This window comes from Haliotis cracherodii, unplaced genomic scaffold (assembly GCF_022045235.1).
Source record: "Haliotis cracherodii isolate W230 unplaced genomic scaffold, xgHalCrac1.p SCAF_4, whole genome shotgun sequence".
Lineage (NCBI taxonomy): Eukaryota > Metazoa > Mollusca > Gastropoda > Lepetellida > Haliotidae > Haliotis > Haliotis cracherodii.
In genome coordinates this window covers 3,537,895-3,559,519 of record NW_027266297.1, presented here as the reverse complement: position 1 = coordinate 3,559,519, position 21,625 = coordinate 3,537,895, and the positions used below count along the sequence as shown (strand labels likewise).

The 21,625-nt window shown below is 40.1% G+C and overlaps 1 protein-coding gene across 1 annotated transcript; it reads right to left on the bottom strand.

The window, feature by feature from the left end:
• Positions 1 to 437: 437 nt before the first annotated feature.
• LOC139478392 (RNA polymerase-associated protein LEO1-like) lies at positions 438 to 1,154 on the bottom strand. Its single transcript, XM_071260833.1, has one exon. The coding sequence runs from the start codon at positions 1,152 to 1,154 to the stop codon at positions 438 to 440; it is 717 nt and encodes a 238-aa protein (XP_071116934.1).
• Positions 1,155 to 21,625: the final 20,471 nt, after the last annotated feature.

The following is a 21,625-nucleotide window of genomic DNA, read 5'->3' as shown; positions in this document are numbered from 1 at the left end:
GCATAGCTAATTGGGGCATGCCTAAGGGACACAACTCTGCACAGCTAATGGCAGCATCTTAGGCGTACCAATTTTGCCCTTAGGTAAAAGATAAGGATGTCAATAACAACTTCATTGAGCAAAGCATCCATTTTGGATGAGACTTCACTTAAATGATAAATGGGAGTACATTCTAATTATGTATATATTCTTTCTTATTATGGCCAGTAAGTATTTCTCTCTCATTATTGCCAGTAAGTATTTCTCTCTCATTGTCGCCAGTAAGTATTTTTCTCTCATTGTCGCAAGTAAGTATTTTTCTCTCATTGTCACCAGTAAGTATTTCTCTCTCATTGATGCCAGTAAGCATTTCTCTCTCAGTGTCGTCAGTCAGTATTTCACTCTCATTGTCGCCAGTCAGTATTTTTCTCTTATTGTCGCCAGTAAATATTTCTCTCTCATTGTCGCCAATATTTCTCTCTCATTGTCGCCAGTATTTTTCTCTCATTGTCGCCAGTAAGCATTTCTCTCTCATTGTCGCCAGTAAGTTCTTCTCTCTCATTGTCGCCAGTAAGTATTTCACTCTCATTGTCACCAGTAAGTATTTCTCTCTCATTGTCACCAGTAAGTATTTCTCTCTCATTGTCACCAGTAAGTATTTCTCTCTCATTGTCGCCAGTAAGTATTTTTCTCTCATTGTCGCCAGTAAGTATTTTTCTCTCATTGTCGCCAGTAAGTATTTCTCTCTCATTGTCGCCATTAAGTTCTTCTCTCTCATTGTCGCAAGTAAGTATTTCTCTCTCATTGTCGCCTGTAAGTTCTTCTCTCTCATTGTCGCCATTAAGCTCTTCTCTCTCATTGTCGCCAGTAAGTATTTCTCTCTCATTGTCGCCATTAAGTTCTTCTCTCTCATTGTCGCCAGTAAGTATTTCTCTCTCATTGTCACCAGTAAGTATTTCTCTCTCATTGTCACCAGTAAGTATTTCTCTCTCATTGTCACCAGTAAGTATTTCTCTCTCATTGTCGCCATTAAGTTCTTCTCTCTCATTGTCGCCAGTAAGTATTTCTCTCTCATTGTCGCCAGTAAGTTCTTCTCTCTCATTGTCGCCAGTAAGTATTTCTTTCTCATTACAACCTGTATTAAAGTATTTCTTTCCGATTATCCTGTAAGTCATATTTCTCTAGGTTCCAACATGGTAGAAATCTGATGTTGGATGAAGGGACTGAATGTGGAGAAGGGGTCAATGGGGATAATTTGGTTATTCTATCAGTTGGTGAAAAACTTTGAAAAAACAGTCCTCAAAAACATGTTTTGCTGTATCAGCTTCTTCACTAATCATCCAGTTTTTCATACCCAGGACTTCATTACTGCGGCTTCAAGGCTTCCTGAAACCCTGTGACCACCTCCATGGATTATGTTTGGTCTGAAGCAATTATCCTGTCCTTTCTTGAAAAAAGTGATCCGTGAAGATCCGGGGTAGAATCGGTCTTCAGCAACCGACTACGCTTGTTGTCAGAAGCAATTAACTGGATCGGGTGGTCAGGCTCGCTGACTGGGGTTGATGCATGTCATCGTATCCCAATTGTGTAGATCGATGCTCATGATGTCAATCACTGGTCCAGACGGGATTATTTACAGACTGACGTCATTTAGCTTACTGTGTGCAGTGATGACAAACAAACAAATCTTAAAAACATAGGGCTGAAATATTGCAACAGCAAAGTTGTTGACTCAAGATTTACACTTCGTGGTTTAGCAGAGGGAACATCATACCAAAGTTGTTAAAAGATGGTACTCCTTTTCCCCCTTCCTGACATTTGGCATTGATTGGCAGTTAAGTGAACAAATTCATTTCTATTAATTCATCTCCATTTGTCTTAATTTGGAAGCATTAAACATTAAATAATTAGTTTGCTTGGATCATAATTTATATCTTGTAACAAACTTTTTATTGTGACGTTAAATAATCTGTGGTTACATCATTTGAAAAACTATGCTACTGAATAATTTTGTTCTGATATGTTTTATGTGTTTTATGTTTTACAGGCCTCCTTTCTCTCCTTATGTCTGCCTGGTTTCATCGGAAATTTATACATTTAGACATGCTAAAAAGAAATGAATCATTCTTCAATCTGTTTCTCTCCAGTGGCTCCAGTTAATTTGTGCACATAAATCTTTATCTAGAGATGTTATGGTTAGGCTGTTAATAAACGATAATTTGTTCTTAGGTTCCTTTGATTAACAGTTGACCTGCCTCTGCATGTGTTTGTGTGTTTGGGTGCCACCATTGGGGCAGGATATGCTCATCTTTTCATAATTAATTTATAGCAATTCATAAATTCATTTCTACATGAATTCAACATGTAGTTAGTGCAAGGTGAAATGTCTACATTTGTGTAGTTTGAAATTTGGCACCACTATGACCTTCGTGTACCATTGTGACTGCCAAGTTGGAAATGTGAGATTAGCCAAGACGTGATCATCAGTTTGTCGTTCAGTCCACACGGGTGTAGGACGTCTGTTGGGTAGATACTGATGGTAAATCTTTTTGTCTTCTTGCATGCTTCATGACCTTATGATCTATGTAAACTTCTGACCCTTACTGGGGACATGGGTGGCCCAGTCGTCTAAGGCGCCGCGATTTCCTGGGCAGAGTTGCATCCCTTGGGCAAGCCAGAAACCTATGATTGTGGGTTCGAATCCCGGTTCGCCCCGATTATGTTTCTAGGTTTGTCAGCACCATGCCCGTGCTCGTGGGTTTCACCGAAGTGGTAAATATCTGAGACCTGCATCACTTCAGGCTTTCCTCCCAAGCTGACACGCCACAATATAACTATAATACTGTTAAAAGCGACGTTAAACCCAACTCACTCACTCACTGACCCTTACAGCTGATTTAACAAGACAAAGAAGCACTATATTAAGCAGTGGTGGGAGATAAATCTGATGTATCGCTGGAATGCGAGTTTTTACTTCTTGATACAAGTATCGATTACAGTCAAACTCAAAGGAAATAATATCGATTCTTACCTTAAATGTTTGCTTCAATATCTGTTACACCAAACACCAATAAGTAGAGAAAATTAGTGGTGAAAATGTAAATATTTTCAACCATTGCGCCATACTTGACATTGCCAACTGTAAATTGTCAGTGTGCCAGGTATTTGGCTATCCTGTCTATGTTAAAGAGGGCTTACACAACACAGATAAGAGCACATGCATGTATCGGGATACGAATCGAACCTTGAGCAAGGTATCGTGATACGTATCGGATCCTACTGTTGGAGTATCATCCCAGCCCAAATATTAAGTCAAAGTTTCTGATTGTTCATGTGACAAAATGACATTCCCCATACAGACTGTTAACTTGACACGTTGCTGAGAACTATGGTATGGAACCTCTGTCAAAATAGGCAGTGCAGGAAAATTTGTACCAAAAACTGATTCCAAGTTATCAGTTTGTTGTGGCCTGGCATCAAGCAGGAGCCCTCTCAATGCTGATATTTGCTAGAATGAGCACGACCTGAGAGTCAACACAGCCATCTGTCCAGCTGAAGAGTTCCGTGTGAAGAACGAACAACTGGCACCATGCCTTTCTCTTTTGTGGACAGACCGACCTTGTTCTGCTTCTCGGATTGATGAAGTTTGAGTCTTATGACAAGCAGCCTCTCCATGTTGCAGTGATAATGTCCAGCATGACAGGGTTTTCTTGACTAAGACTCGATTATGTATTTAACCTCAGCCAATATGCGTTTTCACTCCCAATATAATGTCTGGTTACCGAAATGTACTCAGGGATAATTCAATCAGCGTTATGATGCACGATTTGCTTAATTTTGTAGCAGTATTTATCATTTATCTAATGATCTTATTTATCCCTGAACTGCCTCCGTGGTCTAGTGGTAGAACGTCCGTCCGGAGAGAGGAAGGTTCGGGGTTCGATCCCCGGCCGCGTCATACCAAAAGATGTTAAAAGATGGTACTTGTTGTTACCCTGTCTGGCGCTCGGCATTAAGGGGCTAAAACAAGGACTCGGAGTCAGTATACTGTGTCTGAGTGGGGTATTTATGTTAAACTGCGGCATGGTATATCAGTGAGCTAGCACTATAAATCGGCATCTGTCCGGACTAGTACAAGCAGCCACCACACACACACGTACATGCACGTCGCTATATAAGTGCAATAATCTTGGACGCGACGTTAAACCCAATTTCACCTCACCTCACCTATTTATCGCTGACATAAGCTTATGACATAAAAACCTGCATGTCATACGCCAATGACATAAATATGCAAATTAGATATTGTAATAAGATAACAGGATGTAGGACTTTTTTCACCTGTGCATGTGAGCAGGTGTTTCCAAACAACACGGATACCTTTGATGTTGGAGACAATGTGTTAATAGATCAATTGTGTTTTAATTATCCGGCCATCACACGGTTTATGAACAAGCACTGAACAATGTTTCCGATGAATTGACGTCTATTATTCAGAGTGATCATGGCAGCATTGTATGAGAACAATATATGTGTTTAACGTCAAAAAATGTCTTTTGGGAGCTATAACCAGCTGCAGCTTTGGATGTAAAAAACTTGCAATTATGATTGAAATATTGTATTGTCCCATGGGTCATGTCAGAACAAAACTTAAAAAATGTATTATTAGATTTTTATTCAAATTTTAAAAAAAATTTGAGGCTGGAGCATGCTAGTATATTTTGTTTGAACAAACTATTCAAGGCATGTGTGTACATAACTGTAATTCCCAGGTTTTGTAGGACTACCGATATCATATACTGTCAATCTTGAAATTAATGCGTCTCCAAATAAATACGACTGCTGACCCCTAGCCAAAAATGCAACTCAATATCAATGTGACTCCCCCACCACCTCATCCCCAACCAATATGTGTGTACGGAATGGTATATGTCGTCAGGCAGAATCATGGAATCGACTTTCAGGATTTAATTTTCACATAACACGGAAATATAACTATTGTTCCATTGAAGTGTGTTTATCACACTGCCAATTAGTCTTTATTGCAAACAATTTACAGATAATGTTCCCTGAATTAACACTTGTAGGTCTTTGATTTCTTTCTGTTAGGAGATTAAACTGGCATTTATCAGAAGATGTAGAATGTCAGAGGTGTCTCAGGGGGTCTGTGTCTCTGTCATGTTGGAGGTGGTGAGCATGCACCAGTCCATCTCGTCGCGCTGATAACAGGGCGCTAGCAGACGTCCACTCTGTGATGACATGGAAGTCACTGCGGTCACTGTGGTCACAGAACGACAATTTGACCGTTTTTTTACATGTTTGCTGAATGTGTTCGATGTCCTGAAAACAATTTGTGTTTTGACTCTACAAAGAGAATATTATATATTACTCAAAGAAACTAAACAACACCAAATTTTTTCATATGTCTACGGGGGGGTCGGGTAGCCTTATGGATAAAGCGTTCGCTTGTCAGGCCAAAGGCCCAGGTTAGATTTCTGACATGGGTTAATGTGTGAAGTCCATTTCTGGTGCTACAAGCGGTGTAAAACCATACTCACTCACTTCATATAACTACAGATACACTGACATGACAGATTGACTGTAGTATTATAAGGGATTAAATGGTCTCTAACTTCTTTTGGGTAATGTATGTCTTGGAACTGTGACAAAAAAAGTATTCTGAACCCCAAAAAACAGTCATAGCATGTCAGCTTAATGGAGGCGGAAATCAGGAAGTGGTGCAGTTCTTAGATGGTGAAAAGCCGCCTTGCACAGGATCAGTGCTGACAAATCAATGATGATAATCAGGGACCATGCACACTGAAGGGCAGCAACTCAGTATGACAAATAGCAGCAGCTTGGACAGCTGACCCCCCCCTGTCCCTGAGTGTGTTTTTGGCTGAAGTACTTATGGTGGTTGTCCACCAATTCATATGATGAGGACCTGTGAAGATCCGGGGTAGAATTGGTCTTCAGCAACCCATGCTTGATGTAAATGGTAACTGTGTTGTCGTAAGAGGCGACTAACAGGATCGGGTGTTCAGGCTCGCTGACTTTGTTGATGCATGTCATCGTATCACATTGCGTTGATCGATGCTCATGATGTCAATCACTTGATTGTCTGGTCCAGACTCGATTATTTACAAACCACCATAAAATAGCTGGAATATTGCTGAGTGCGGTTTTGTTGGATACTGTTTATGTAGGAAACAGTTTGACCAGTCAGATTTTGTGCGATCGAGCTATTGCCGTCACAAAAATCAATGTTGACAAATAATAATCAAACAACAAATATTACTTTTTGTGAGTCAAAATATGGTAGTCATGATATATGTATCCATTCTCTGTCAACTATGGTTCTTTTCAAGGCATCACATGAAATGATATGATCGTGGATGGTGTAAATGTCGTGTGAGATGGTGCTGGTATGTAGTAAAGCAGACCCTTTGGAAAGGGGTATGCAGAAATTGTATCTGTTGGAGGGACACATTATTTCGCAGAAATTTATGTACACATTATTGAGTGAATGTTGAGTAAAATTGTTAAATAGATTACAAACATCAGTCCAGATATACAATGAACTCTTATTATTAGATAGTGTCATGACGGGATCAACTTGCGTAACTGAACACAGATTTATTGATATTCTGTTTCCGATGATGGATCATGAAGATGTGGTGTTATGTTGGTGATGTGGCTTGTGTACAAACAGACTCATACAGATGATGATACAGATTGCAAGGACCAAGTTAACACCTTGGGTTTGCTATGAGGTCGGCTATCTACGGTAGTTATGTATATATGCTACTTAAAACACGACTCCAACATTTTGGATAAAATGTAAAACCTAGAGCAAGCGAAAAGTCAAGGGCCAAAGGTTTTTCTTTCTTGAGCTTGAGGTTTTCCATTTTCAACGAAAATTGAAGAAGAGTGTTTTAACAAACTTATGAGCTAAAAATAGATACCAGAAGGAATAAAAAACATTGGTATACCTTCTAGTGAAACAACACAGTAGTCGCCGTATAAAACAAACTTGATGACAGTGGGTGGGAAAAAGATGATTTGCAGCATGCAGACAGCTGAAGTCATGACATGTAAGATATGAATACCCTTTCATCACCTGCCCTGTTGGGTTACAATACTAAACATGATATTTGAGGTTGCAGGTTCGATTCATGTCATGGAATTTTTATGTCAACACGTCGTGACTTTCATCCAGTTAAAAAATCAACATTAGATGCTTATCAAAAGGATGTGTATCAGTCTTTGGTGATGTCACACTGCTGTTGTGAGAAGTTATTCAAATGTTGATAAACATCAACGGCGGCCAAAATACAGTAAATCTGGGCTTTCTGATGGAAAGCTCGGGTCATTCTATAGGAATGTTTGTGATTTCAAGGGTCTTGACTACCTTCGATGTTTATCAACAAAACGAAGGCCCCACAAGAACAATAGGATATAGGTTTATAAATTTCTGTCACTGATAAAGTATATAGGTATGGCTCACAGAGCAAAAACTTCAAGAGAAGCTCTAAGCACACAACAAGTAGGTTCTTGAAATATATGTAATGTTTTATGTAAGAACTTCAGTTGGGGTCAAAGGACTTGTTCAAATGCAAGAAAATACAAACCTCTGAAAATGAACATTTGCTGTTTTTGACACATTTTAGCTTAACATCTACAGTTCGTTCTGTAACGAAATCCAAATATGCAAATGATGAGAACGGTTTCAATGTCTTGACATCACAACATCTGATAAGTTTAAATATCAATTCTTTTCATTTTTTCCAAATGTCATGCAGATCGGTTGGATCATAAAGGATCCATATTAAACATGTCTTTTAGATATAAGAAACAAATTTGGACCCGTTAGCACAGAGGTGAGCTATTGCCGATTTTCTTCAGCCAGTGGGCAGTCACAGCCTTATCTCAGTTTACGTGTCGTTTATGCAAATTGTGTGAGAGGCGGGCGCTACCGCTGGTCACGAACACCTAGTGTTATCACTGATTTTCTGTGATTTATCCATATAATTTTCACTGCTATTTTCCCGTTTTTTACACCCAATGGAATCTGTTTCAGCGGATAATTAAGATGGTTATTCTCTAGCGTTGATGTATATATTTATGTGATTATCAGGACATTATGCTATCTGGTCTCTCTACAAGATATGTATGGAGGGCACATGAGATTGTGTTACTGGATTAATGGTATTATTAAAGCAATTTGAATTAATGAGCTGGGTTGTTATGAGGATTTATGGTGTAGCCTGTTGGATGGGCAGGATCATTACGAGGGGACAGAGCTTGGCACAGTGTTCTGTAAGACAAGGTTAAACCTCATTAATCCAGACCCTGTTTATCCGGTGCCCTGTATTTGGAAATATTGCGATTAATGTTTATTTATGTGAATAATATGTGATATGTGATTTGTTCATCTGGGCATTCGTGAGTTCGGATAATTATTCTGGGAATGCAACCATCTGGATTTATAGTCCACTGCTTCAGCCGGCTTCAGTTTTAGGACTTAAGTTAAATCATCGGTATCTTCAGATATTGTAGACCAGATTTACTTAATTATAGAAATACCAGAGTGAAAACTTATTTAAACGAAGATGATCTCAGTTCAAGAGTTACTAGTGTTGCACACACAGTCCGAGGCTGAACGCATATGTATTCTGTGGGGATTTCAGAGCACAATAGTTCCCTCGTACCCCTTGCTTGTCATTTGAGCCAAATAAAGAGGATTGGGTGGTTGCACCATGTGTGGCTTTGTGTCCCTGGAGTATCTAGTCCATCATTGATTGTCTGGTTTGTTCACAAACGTCCGTCTCATGGCAGTCTTGCTGTGTGGTGCCAGGCAACAAACACGTACTGTTTCCTGCAACGTGTGTGAGAGGCGTGTTTACCCTTTCCATGAACACCTGGTGTCTTCACTGATTTTCAGAGATTTATTCATAGAATTTTCACTGCTAATTTGCCTTTTATGCTCAATGGAATCTGTTTCTGCAGATAATCAAGATTTCATTTTTTGGTGTTGATGGTTTGTAATAATAATAATAATATAGTCCATTTCTCCAGCGCCTTTTCTGTCTACGTAGTCGCTCATAGCGCCTCTCACAGGGTCATAGACACATCTCAAGAGATAAGTCTTTAGTTTTGTCTTGAACGTTTCCAGAGTTGGAGATTGCCTAATTTCCACTGGAACAGAATTCCAGAGCACAGATGCAGTGTGAGCAAAGGTTCTGTTGCCGAATGCTTTGAGTGAGACCACAGGGACACCAAACTGGAGTTAATGTGCTCATCTGAGATCTCGTGCTGGCTGGTGTAGGGTAAGACGTTCACTCAGATAGGAAGGTGCTGTACTATAGTAGCATTGGTATGCAATGCACACGACTTTGTATTCAATCCTAGATCTTATTGGAAGCCAGTGTAATGACTTTAATAAAGGAGTGACATGTGCACGCTTATTTCGTCTACATATCAATCTGGCAGCAGCATTCTGCACACGTTGCAATTTGCTACATAGATCCTGTTTGATATTGATAAGCAGACTGTTAGCATAGTCCAACCTGGATAGGATAAGTGATCTTACGAGCTGATGTGCCGCATCGTATGTCAACATGGGTCTTATCTGACTGATATTTCGAATGTGGAAGTAGCAACTTTTGCAGATATTGTTTACTTGACAATCCGTGGTCAGGTTTTGGTCAATGATGACTCCGAGGTCTTTGACAGTCAAAGAAAAGGGGATATCAACTCCATATTATATTTGCTAATTGTATATGTCATCATGTCTGACTATGCAGGTCGTTGCTGCTACTGTGAAGTGTGAACACTGGTTTACCAGAATGATTGTTTGCATGCTGCTCTCTCTCAGCTCAAATATTGCAGACTTTGGTGTAACAGGTCATTCGTTCATTCATTCACAAAAACCCATCAAGGGAAATAGACTAAGCATTTATCTCAGTTTGAAAACGAATGTCTCATGTTTGTTAATCGTGGAACTGACTTTTGAGACATGCCCTGACAGGTGCAGATGCACTTAATCCCAGCAGAACACCAGCCTGTACTCTCATAGATTGATGAAGCTGATCACAGACCAAGGCCGATCCCTTAGGAGGTCTCAGTGCATTATTGTCATATTTGTCAGCTACACTTCATGGATACATCCGTTGGTGTAGCATTAAGATGGCAGTATTTTCCCAAACCTATCTACTTGTGTGAGTTTCTTTAATCAGATTTGGAAAATGTTTTGAGTTTTGAGAAGTGGTGAGTGTGAGTGTTGAAGTTTGAAGTGGGTGGGTAATGTATGACAAGGGGAGTGTTGATGTTTGAAGTGGGTGGGTAATGTATGACAAGGGGGTTGTTGATGTTTGAAGTGGGTGGGTAATGTATGACAAGGGGCGTGTTGATGTTCGAAGTGGGTGGGAAATGTATGACAAGGGGAGTGTTGATGTTTGAAGTGGGTGGGTAATGTATGACAAGGGGAGTGTTGATGTTTGAAGTGGGTGGGTAATGTATGACAAGGGGAGTGTTGATGTTTGAAGTGGGTGGGAAATGTATGACAAGGGGAGTGTTGATGTTTGAAGTGGGTGGGTAATATATGACAAGGGGAGTGTTGATGTTTGAAGTGGGTGGGTAATGTATGACAAGGGGAGTGTTGATGTTTGAAGTGGGTGGGTAATGTATGACAAGGGGGTTGTTGATGTTTGAAGTGGGTGGGTAATGTATGACAAGGGGCGTGTTGATGTTCGAAGTGGGTGGGAAATGTATGACAAGGGGAGTGTTGATGTTTGAAGTGGGTGGGTATTGCATGACAAGGGGAGTGTTGATGTTTGAAGTGGGTGGGTAATGTATGACAAGGGGAGTGTTGATGTTTGAAGTGGGTGGGTAATGTATGACAAGGGGAGTGTTGATGTTTGAAGTGGGTGGGAAATGTATGACAAGGGGAGTGTTGATGTTTGAAGTGGGTGGGTATTGCATGACAAGGGGAGTGTTGATGTTTGAAGTGGGTGGGTAATGTATGACAAGGGGCGTGTTGATGTTTGAAGTGGGTGGGTAATGTATGACAAGGGGTGTGCTGATGTTTGAAGTGGGTGGGTAATGTATGACAAGGGGAGTGTTGATGTTTGAAGTGGGTGGGTAATGTATGACAAGGGGAGTGTTGATGTTTGAAGTGGGTGGGTAATGTATGACAAGGGGAGTGTTGATGTTTGAAGTGGGTGGGTAATGTATGACAAGGGGTGTGCTGATGTTTGAAGTGGGTGGGTAATGTATGACAAGGGGAGTGTTGATGTTTGAAGTGGGTTGGTAATGTATGACAAGGGGAGTGTTGATGTTTGAAGTGGGTGGGTATTGCATGACAAGGGGCGTGTTGATGTTTGAAGTGGGTGGGTAATGTATGATAAGGGGGTTGTTGATGTTTGAAGTGGGTTGGTAATGTATGACAAGGGGAGTGTTGATGTTTGAAGTGGGTGGGTAATGTATGACAAGGGGAGTGTTGATGTTTGAAGTGGGTTGGTAATGTATGACAAGGGGAGTGTTGATGTTTGAAGTGGGTGGGTATTGCATGACAAGGGGCGTGTTGATGTTTGAAGTGGGTGGGTAATGTATGACAAGGGGGTTGTTGATGTTTGAAGTGGGTTGGTAATGTATGACAAGGGGAAGGGTTCTGTGGTTAGGGGTCCCTTCATTTGTTCTTGTCCCCACCGGTGGTCCACCGGATACGCTCACCTTTTCACAAACACCTGGTTTCATCACTCTTTGATAGTGATTCATAAACACATGCTCACTGTGTAGTCGGATTCGTACATTGGATTCTGCTTTGGGCAAAGATTAGTTATTATTATTGAAAGGGATTTGTCGCTTTTATATATTTATATCTGTTTTTCTGTTTGAATCTTATGTCAATTTCCAATGTCTTCCTTCATCAATACCTCAAATATACTACATCACTTTTGATAGGGATATTTTCCATGACACATGAAACTTATTCTCAAAATCTGCCAGTATATATTTAATGAATGACGTCTCTGATGACTTGATATAATTGAAAGAGAACTGTATCTCTTTGTAGGAAAGCACAATTAATTTTTTACACAACTTAATTCAGAATTCGATTAAAAAAATATCTATTCCTTATAAAAATATATACTTCATGAAGCTCAACCTTTTTCAGTTGTGGGTTTAAATAAAGAAAAAAAGGTGTTGGCTGAAAAAAATATAAATACCAGAAGTAAATGAAGTAAACCGTTGTATTAAAGAGTTGTGAAAAAACTTCTTTGAAAATGTTTTTTCAGCGTCAAATGCTTGGATTGTTTTTTAAAAAGACTCAGTGTTTGGTCTGAGATGTTGTCGCGTAATGAGGAGTGGGTGGACGAGGTCTGGGAGGTATGTGGCTTGTGTGCTAATTGGCCACTGGCATCAGATGTCCGCCACATGTCTGGATTTAGAGATGAGGGTCAATCATGTTTTTTCATCCAATTAAATACTCTTAGTTTTAAATAGACCTATCAGAAATGTTGTTCGGTTGCTTCTCGTCATTGGGTCACATCAGCACTGTAATAAGGTGATGGACGAGTTAGTGTTGGTGTTGTTGACGGCCGTTATAAGCAGTACATTGTAATGCTCTGTGTACAAGTGGTGATGTAAAACCAAGAGCATGAGACTTGGACCTGCGAAGATCCGGGGTAGAATAGGTCCTCAGCAACCCATACTTGCCGTAAAAGGCGACTATGCTTGTGGTAAGTGGCAACTAACGGGATCGGGTGGTCAGGCTTGCTGACTTGGTTGATACATGTCACCGATTCCAATCACTGAACAGTCTGGTCCAGACTTGATTATTTACACAGCGCAGTCATGTAGCTGGAATATTGCCGATATCAGCGTTAAATAACAAACAAACAAACATTAAATCCACGATCATAGGTTTCTGACATGAGGTAGGCCAACAAACATTTCTTAGATACCTTCTCTCATTATCTTTCTGCTATAGATAACAACAGCATCCTTTATAATATTGAAATATTTTTCCAATACATGTATTATACAAATGTTTTCTTCAAATGATCAAATACTTGCTGTTTATCAATGACAATTGTCTGGTCCAGACTCGATAATGTTACAGACTGTCGTCATATAGTTGGAATATTGCTGAGTGTGGTTTAACAACAAACAAACAAACGTTTATGTTAAGGGGCATAATTTGTAGTACTCTAAGAACCACAAATCTGCATATTATTACCATCCTTATGAGCCCACCTCTGGGGTCTAGTGGTAGAGCGTCAGCCCGGAGAGCGGAAGGTCCGGGGTTCGATCACGGCTGTGCCATACCAAAAATCTTTAAAAGATGGTACTTGTTGTTACCCTGCCTGGTGCTCAGCATTAAGGGGCTAAAACAAGGACTGGTTGACACAGTGTCAGTATACTGTGTCTGATTGGGATATCCATGTAAAACTGCGGCATGGTATCTCAGTTGGCTACCACTATAAATCAGCATCAGTCATGACTGGTACAAGCAGCCACACACACACACATGCACGCACATCGTTTATAAGTGCAATAATCTTGGACGTGACGTTAAACCCCATTTCACCTCACAATCCTTACGAGTATTTATTACTAAATAAACGTGTGTTGTGTTGTTCCCAACAAGACCATGCACCTGTGCAAAGGTGTATTGTTGCCATGACTGCAATACATGGCTTTGAACTCATTATCCACCAAATTTAGCACTGCCAGATTTTCGCATCTTCCCAAACTTGAAGAAAGAACATTACACCAAAATGATGACATCATTGCTGCTGTGCCAGACGTTTACAACCACCAGGAGAAGCCATCTACAGGTACTCCAGTATCATTGACAGAAGTATGTGGACCACAGACGGAATTATGTTGAAAACATTTCAGTTACTAATTCCATCAATGCAGTCCATCACAGTTAGGCTCAGAACATTTCAGCTACTCCGTAAACAGAGCCTGACGACCCGAGCTGGCGTTAAACAGCAAGGGAAAGTAGGGATGTATTGTGATGTGTAGTAGGGCTGGGACAAGTCTAAATTTACAACCCAGGTACCCACCTCCCATTACCCGACCCTACCCGGGTCCCCGCTGTAAGTGGGTGCGTGAGTGAGTGAGTGAGTTGGGTTAAACGCCGCTTTTAACAGTATTCCAATTATATCACGGCGTGTCAGCTTAATGTGGGAGGAAAGCCCGAAGTGATGCAGGTCTCAGACGTTTACCACTTCGGTGAAACCTACGAACACGGGTTTGGTGCTGACAAACCTAGAAACATAATTGGGGCGAACCGGGATTCGAACCCACAATCATAGGTTTCTTGTGTGCCCAAGGGATGCAACTCTGCACAGCGAATTGCGGCGCCTTAGACGACTTGGACACCCGTGCCCCCCGCTGTAAGTGAAGATCCAGGATAGAATAGGTCTTCAGCAACCCATGCTTGCTGTAAAAGACGACTATGCTTGTCGTAAAAGGCGACTAACGGGATCGGATGGTCAGGCTCGCTGACTTGGTTAAAGCATGTCATCGATCCCAATTGCGTGGGTCGATACTCATTATATCAATCACTGGATTGTCTGGTCCAGACTCGATAATTTACAGACCGCCGTCATATAGCTGGAATATTGCTGAGTGCGGCGTAAAACAACCAACCAACCAACCAACCAGCCAACTACCTGCTGTACGTCTCAAGATGTATCTACAAAATGTCAAATTGGGAACAGTTTTACCGTACCCCTGGGAAAGTGTTTTTAGATACATGCATAAAATGATCTGGTCATGCATACACTGAAGTTGTCTTAAGTTTTATCTTAATAAACATGGAAATCAGAAGGCATAGTCAGAAAGAAATGCTAACATTAGTGACTTGTAGTGTAACCATAGAGTTCTAGATATTTTTTGTCATTAAACAATATATCACATGACTAACCACGGTTATGGGTAGTCCTGTGGGTACCTGTGCCCTTCTCAGTACCCACCCGACCCGAGTACCTGAGTTAGCCATCCCACCCCTAATGGGTACCCACACAGGAAGTACCTGTAAGGTGCAGCCAGTTACCTGGACAGGAACCGCCTGCTGCCAACAGTTTCAGTGTATGGAGATTTCATTTGTTGCCTCCTGTTCAGGGAGTGTGTTAAATACTTAATGTACAGATTGCCTGTTGCTTAAGATTTTAATGAAATTAGACCTCAATAGTTAAATCTACTCAATAAAGCTTAGCTGAAAGAACTGGGTCATTGCATCAAGTCAAATTCTTCCTCCTGATTCTTGACCGGAATAACTATGGTGTCATTATTCATTGATCACATTACTCCCATAAGGTCACCTCTAATGGTGATTGATTTGTACATGGGAGGCAGGGTGTTGAAATGTAAGGGGGGGGGGGGGGGGGGGGGGGGGGGACCGTTGGTGGCCATGCTATTGTATTGGAAAAACATTTCATTTGTTTTCTGCAAAAATAATTTAATGTGACAAACATATAATTTAAAGAATTTAAAAATTAGTCAAGATGATATATATTTTAATGCTTATTAACTTTGATTCCATGCAAATTATAATTATGATCCTAAATCTGGTATGATAATGGTATTTATGAGGTTTGTCATGAGTTCTTCCTATGTCAATTTGACATGAAAACTAATCATTTTGATCCAGACAGGTTTCTGATTATGCTTCTTTTCCATACCAAGGTCGATTTGTCATGTCTTTTTTAAGATGTGTTGCTAGGCAGTGCCATAAACAACTTGCTATGTATTATGTCTATATCAATGGTTATAGAAAACTGCCATTCCAGAAGAATGCTTTAATTAAGAAAACAATGTGAAGAATGATCAAGAAATCCAATGACATATCACATTGCTTGGTTACTTGGCAGCGTGATAAGGTGGTGTGTGGGAACATGGTTTTGTGGTTGAGAGTCATTAAAGAGGGCTACATGCTCCATGATAGTGTCTGGAGTACTTGAGCACAGGTTGGATGAAGATGGGCTCAAGTCCTCTGTCAAGGAACCGAGTACCCGACCAGGGGAGATAACTCTCATAGTCACTTCTCTTACAAGCTTGTCACAGACATGGAAGAGAAACTGTACACGGTATGGGTGCATTTGGGCCGTGATGATGCAAGGAAAAAAAGACAAATTGATGATTGTGTGGTATATCATTGCTGAAATTTGGTTCTAGAATCTGGGTTGGGTTTGAGATATTAGTACTGGAGTCCATTGTCCATCGAGTCTACATGTTGGAGCCCAGCATACAATTTAATTGTTCTATTCAGATGTTCAGGTGCCTGTGGTACAAGTAATGGACCAATACACCATGCAAGGACAGTTTTATATGGCACTATATTTCTTGTATTCCATCTCAATACAACTCCCTTTTTGGACTTGGCCTGGATGCGGTAATCACCTTGACCTTGTCTTTCTGTGACCAAGGTCACCATTAACTAGAGGTGAGGTGAAATGGGGTTTAACGTCGCATCCAAGATTATTGCACTTATATAGCGACGTGCATGTGCGTGTGTGTGTTTGTGTGGCTGCTTGTACTGCTTGTACTGATGCCGATTTATAGTGCTAGCTCACTGAGATACCATGCCGCAGTTTAACATGAATATCCCACTCAGACACAGTATACTGACTCCGAGCCGACCAGTCCTTGTTTTAGCCCCTTAATGCCGAGCGCCAGACAGGGTAACAACAAGTACCATCTTTAAACGTCTTTTGGTATGACGCGGCCGGGGATCAAACCCCGGACCTTCCGCTCTCCAGGTGGACGCTCTACCACTAGACCACGGAGGCGGTCGCCATTAACTAGAAGACAATATATATTGAGTTAGCATACGGACAAAGTGGTGTTGTAGTGACTGCCGGTCAGGACAAATATAGTCCTTTCAACAAATTGATAGTGGCATGGACATTCCTGTCAAAATTGTTTGATAAGATTTAATTAGGATTACAAATAATTGAAGGAAGAAGAATGGCAGAGAAATGAGCTAGAGCATTCCCCTTGAGTACAAGAAAATAACAGAAATATGAAATGGAAACAGAATACAATCCTTTATTTTGTCCTTGTTGTTAGGGAGAGTTAAATATCTCACTGGAGTCTTTATTGAGAAGCTTGAGCTTTCACCAAACCATGCTTGTCGTAAGAGGCGACTAATGGGATGGGGTGGTCAGGCTCACTGACTTGGTTGATGCATGTCATCGCATTCCAATTGCATGAATCGATGTACATGGCCTCGATTCATTGGATTTGATTACTTACAGATCGCCGTCATAAAGCTGGAATATTGTTGAGTGCTGTGTTAAACAACAAACAAACAAAATCTTTTTTGAGTAAACAAGAAGAGTGAATTATTTACCGGTGACAGTCATGTAGCTGGACTATTGTTCAGTGCAGCATTAAACAGCTCACAATCATACAAATTTCATCAAATGTGGAAAGTATTTTTCCATCTCATTAAACATGCAATGAATTCTGTAAAAGCTAGAGACAGAATCACATTTACATCAAAACTTCTAATTTGGATCAACTTCATGCAACAAAATGAGAAAATGAAAAATTTCCAATCAATACCTGGTGATTAATTTTAGCCTGTAATGTAAACTTTTGTCAGCATTCTATTTTCATGTATGTATCTGTTTCTTATTAATAAGAAGTTTTATACAGATTTTAATATTGTTGCAAGTGTTTGAACTATTCATAAGTAAGATCTTTTATGTGAGCTTGAAAGGGTTTTGCTCAGATCATACGCTGAAAGCCTGCATTACAGGGCATTGATTGGTGCTTCAGATTACTGAAAGATTAAGGAGTTACCTCCCTTTAGTCACAGCCTGCACCTTGTTCCAGGTTGAAAGAAAGAGTTGTGTCAGTCTATTCTGACTGTGTCCTGAAATGTTTTAAACATGACTTGGTACTTTATATATATGTTATTACATGGAATTACATGTTTTCAAAAAATTCACTGAGAGTCAACTGAAATTCTTTTCAATAAAGATAGTGACAAAATCCTTTCAATCTTCAAAAGAAATCTCTGCTAAAAAGCAGAGTCTATTGTAAGATTCTGACTGTATCATGAGCAGGTGTTAATGAATCACTATCAAAAAGTCGTGATCCCAGGTGTTTACAAAAAGGTGAGCATATCCTACTCTACTGGTGGCACCCATCACAAACACATGAAAAGGCAAGTCAATTGTGCATCTGAAAAAACACACGGGAAAGCAGCATTAAACACACTAAAAAAACTGAAACATTCTGTTACATTTTTTATGAAAATATAACTAACTAATAGGGAAATGCATACGTGCGAGGCATACCATCTGCTGCTGGTTGACCATTGAGGTCAATGAAGTTGTCCAATTAAAGTAATTCCTGGCAGGCAGTTTTGGCTGAAGTTACTGTAGTTGATTTTGATATTTACTAGGTTTCATAAATATTATCATGCTAACTGTTTCATGTTGCTCACATTCAGTTCATGATGTGAAGTGAGCTGGCACGCAGTGGGTCTCCTGGAGTTAGAGAGGTGGGTGGCCCAGTGGATAACGCATGGTCTTGTCATGCAAGAGTTTAGTTCCCAGTCATCTCTCACGACCAGCAGAGGTTCCTGGGAACCACTTCTAACTTGTCTGCCTCTGTGGTCTGGGGTGTGTCTGGGTGAGGTATCCATGTTGGACTGTAGCATTGTATCTCAGCGAGCCAGCTCTATATATCGGACAAAATTTGGACTTGGACAAGAAGCCACCATCTTCCTGATTCAAGGGTGTTAACGGACTATAAAAGTCCAGCTTCCACCCTTGCTGAACTAGGCTACAATTTTGGAATTATATTTTTTTGCTGGACTAAAAGTCTATGCAGAATCCAATCAAATCGTCATCTGGTAAGTAATCTGCAGTGCAGATTTTGGTCAATTGCAGGATTTGCAAAACATGTGTATTGCTAACTCAGCGTCACTAGATATTTTCCAAATCTTTTCATGTTTTTGATCAAGGTGCTCACATGATTCAATGTGCTTAACACAGTAAGACCCTTTATGTTACAAAAACAATTTTGATTATCGATCAGATCATCTTGACTAGGCGCCGCAAACGATATGACAGGTGGAATCTGATTGGCCAGTATGAGGGACATAGAAGGGACATAACTCATAATAGCCACTTGTAGGGCTACGATCAAGCCTGGAAATTCCAGGCTAGTTCGGGAAGGATGGAAACTGGATTTTTACAGTCAGTTAATGCCCTTGCCTCGGGAAGAGGCCACACACACATGCATACAGTTCGCTATATAAGTGCAAAAATCTTGAATAGCATGTTAACCACTTTCACCTCACTCAGTTCCAAGTTGTAATCCTTAAAATTGGTTTTCACAGGTGATATCGCTTAGGTGAGAAATGAAATTGAATAAATTGCATCACAATGCTTCATAGACCATTGTGATGTCATCGGTAACAATGAAATCACAATATCAAATGGCAAAACTAATATCTTGCCACTGAAGCAGATTGGACATACTTTTTGCACTCAAAACACAGTTATTACTGTTTACAAATTGATAAAGTTAATATATGGAATATTTACCTATTGTCTTTTGAAAACAAATATGTCAACACTCAGTGATAAATGTTAAAAGCTACTCAGCAAGCCTCAGAATTTAAAACTTTTATCGACTTGAGTTGATATATTTGAGTGAGTGAGTGAGTATGGTTTTACGCCGCTTTTAGCAATATTCCAGCAATGTTACGGCGTGGGACACCAGAAATGGGCTTCACACATTGTACCCATGTCGGGAATCGAACCCGGGTCTCTGGCGTGACAAGCGAACACTTTAACTCACTAGGCTACCCGACCGCCCCTTGATATATTTGATATCAAAAGACACCTAAGTGCCCCTACTTCTCTGCACAGTGACTCGACTTGGCCTTCGTGCACTAAGGTGGGCCTGATTGTCACTGACTGCGATGCTGATTGCTGTACTCCATTGCGGGGCACTTGCCAGCACAGAGGAAGACACTGCTGGCACGACGGGAAGTTGTTGGGAAAGACCATCGATTTTAGAAATTGGATTGAAAAGAACAGTTGCAGATAAAAAAATCACCTAGTCGTTTTTTTTAATTAAATAGATACAGTGTTGCATGGCAGCAACACTAACATTTCCCAGAATATTAAACAGAATTATCTTAGGAGGCAACGTGATTTTTTATAACACTGCTGTCTGCCATGTGGTATTTAGAGTTTTAACATGTGTATGTAATATTTGATAAGTCTTGAGGATTAATGTAAAAACATGGGATAGTTGTGTCTCCTTTTCTAACTAATCGATCTAATGGTGGTTATTTACTATGACTGAGCTGGAATCTCAGTGGAAGAAATCACAATCAATAATGTTCAACATTATTTTTAGTTTCTTATAATCGATCATTTAATAGATATGAGATCATGGTGCTTGTGTAGCTAAGGGATATATCATGATATTTCAATATCAGAATCGGATTTCGACCATGGAAATGCACCTAAAGGGAGAGAACTCTACTTGTTCTGTATCTTACATGAACCTGACACTTGATATATAGATGGCCTTTGATGTGATGGTGGACTTGTTTTCCCTGACAATAGCCCAACAGAATGATTAAATAAGAAATGTTTACCATATGATTTATCTGTTTTCATAATTCAAACTGCAAGATTTTATAGCTCCTAGCCATAAAACTATTATCTTACCTTGCATGTAAATATGTGAATTTAACTGCTCAGTGACATGTTGACATATGCTCCTATACAATGCTACAGTAGTGTACAGTTGGAAAAGATATACCTTTATTACATTTTCCCAATCTGTGTTAACTCTGCAATTCAAGCACCTCACAGGGACAATTGTTGCGTCATGTACGTTAACATTAACTTGAATTGAGTGAGTGAGTGTGTTGGGTTTGACGCCGCTTTTAACAGTATTCCAGTTATATCACGGCGTGTCAGCTTAATGTGGGAGTGATGCAGGTCTCAGACGTTTATCACTTTGGTGAAACCCATGAGCACGGGTATGGTGCTGACAAACCTAGAAACATAATTGTGGCGAACCCACAATCATAGGTTTCTGGCGTGTCCAAGGAACGCAAATCTGCACAGCAATATTGATATGTCACAAACACTTTTTGAACACAAATGGCTGAATAATAGAGAATAAATAAAAAAAAGTTTTTTCAATGTGTCTGCAGTGGTAGCTATATTGAAAATCAGATTTGAAATCTTGAAACAAAAGTCTTATTAGAATACTAATACTAATAATACTAATACTAATACTAATACTTATACTAATACTAATACTAATAATACATCATCTGAAACGTGGCAAGGTAGAAGAGGGAGGACCAGTCAGTTTACTTGGAGGAGGAGTTATTGACCATCTCGTGGAAGATCAAGCCTATACGTACTTAGGGATGCAGATTAGGGACAAACTCCAGAATGCCCATATCAAGAACAAACTTTTAGGAGAGTACAAATGTAGGCTTAAGAAAATCTGGAGTTCAGAGCTGAAAGCTCGCAATAAAGTTAAAGCCACAATGCTGTACCCGTCCTTTCATATTCTTCCATGATGTTGATTGGTCGAAACAAGAAATTCAGATTATTAACACCCTTACACACCG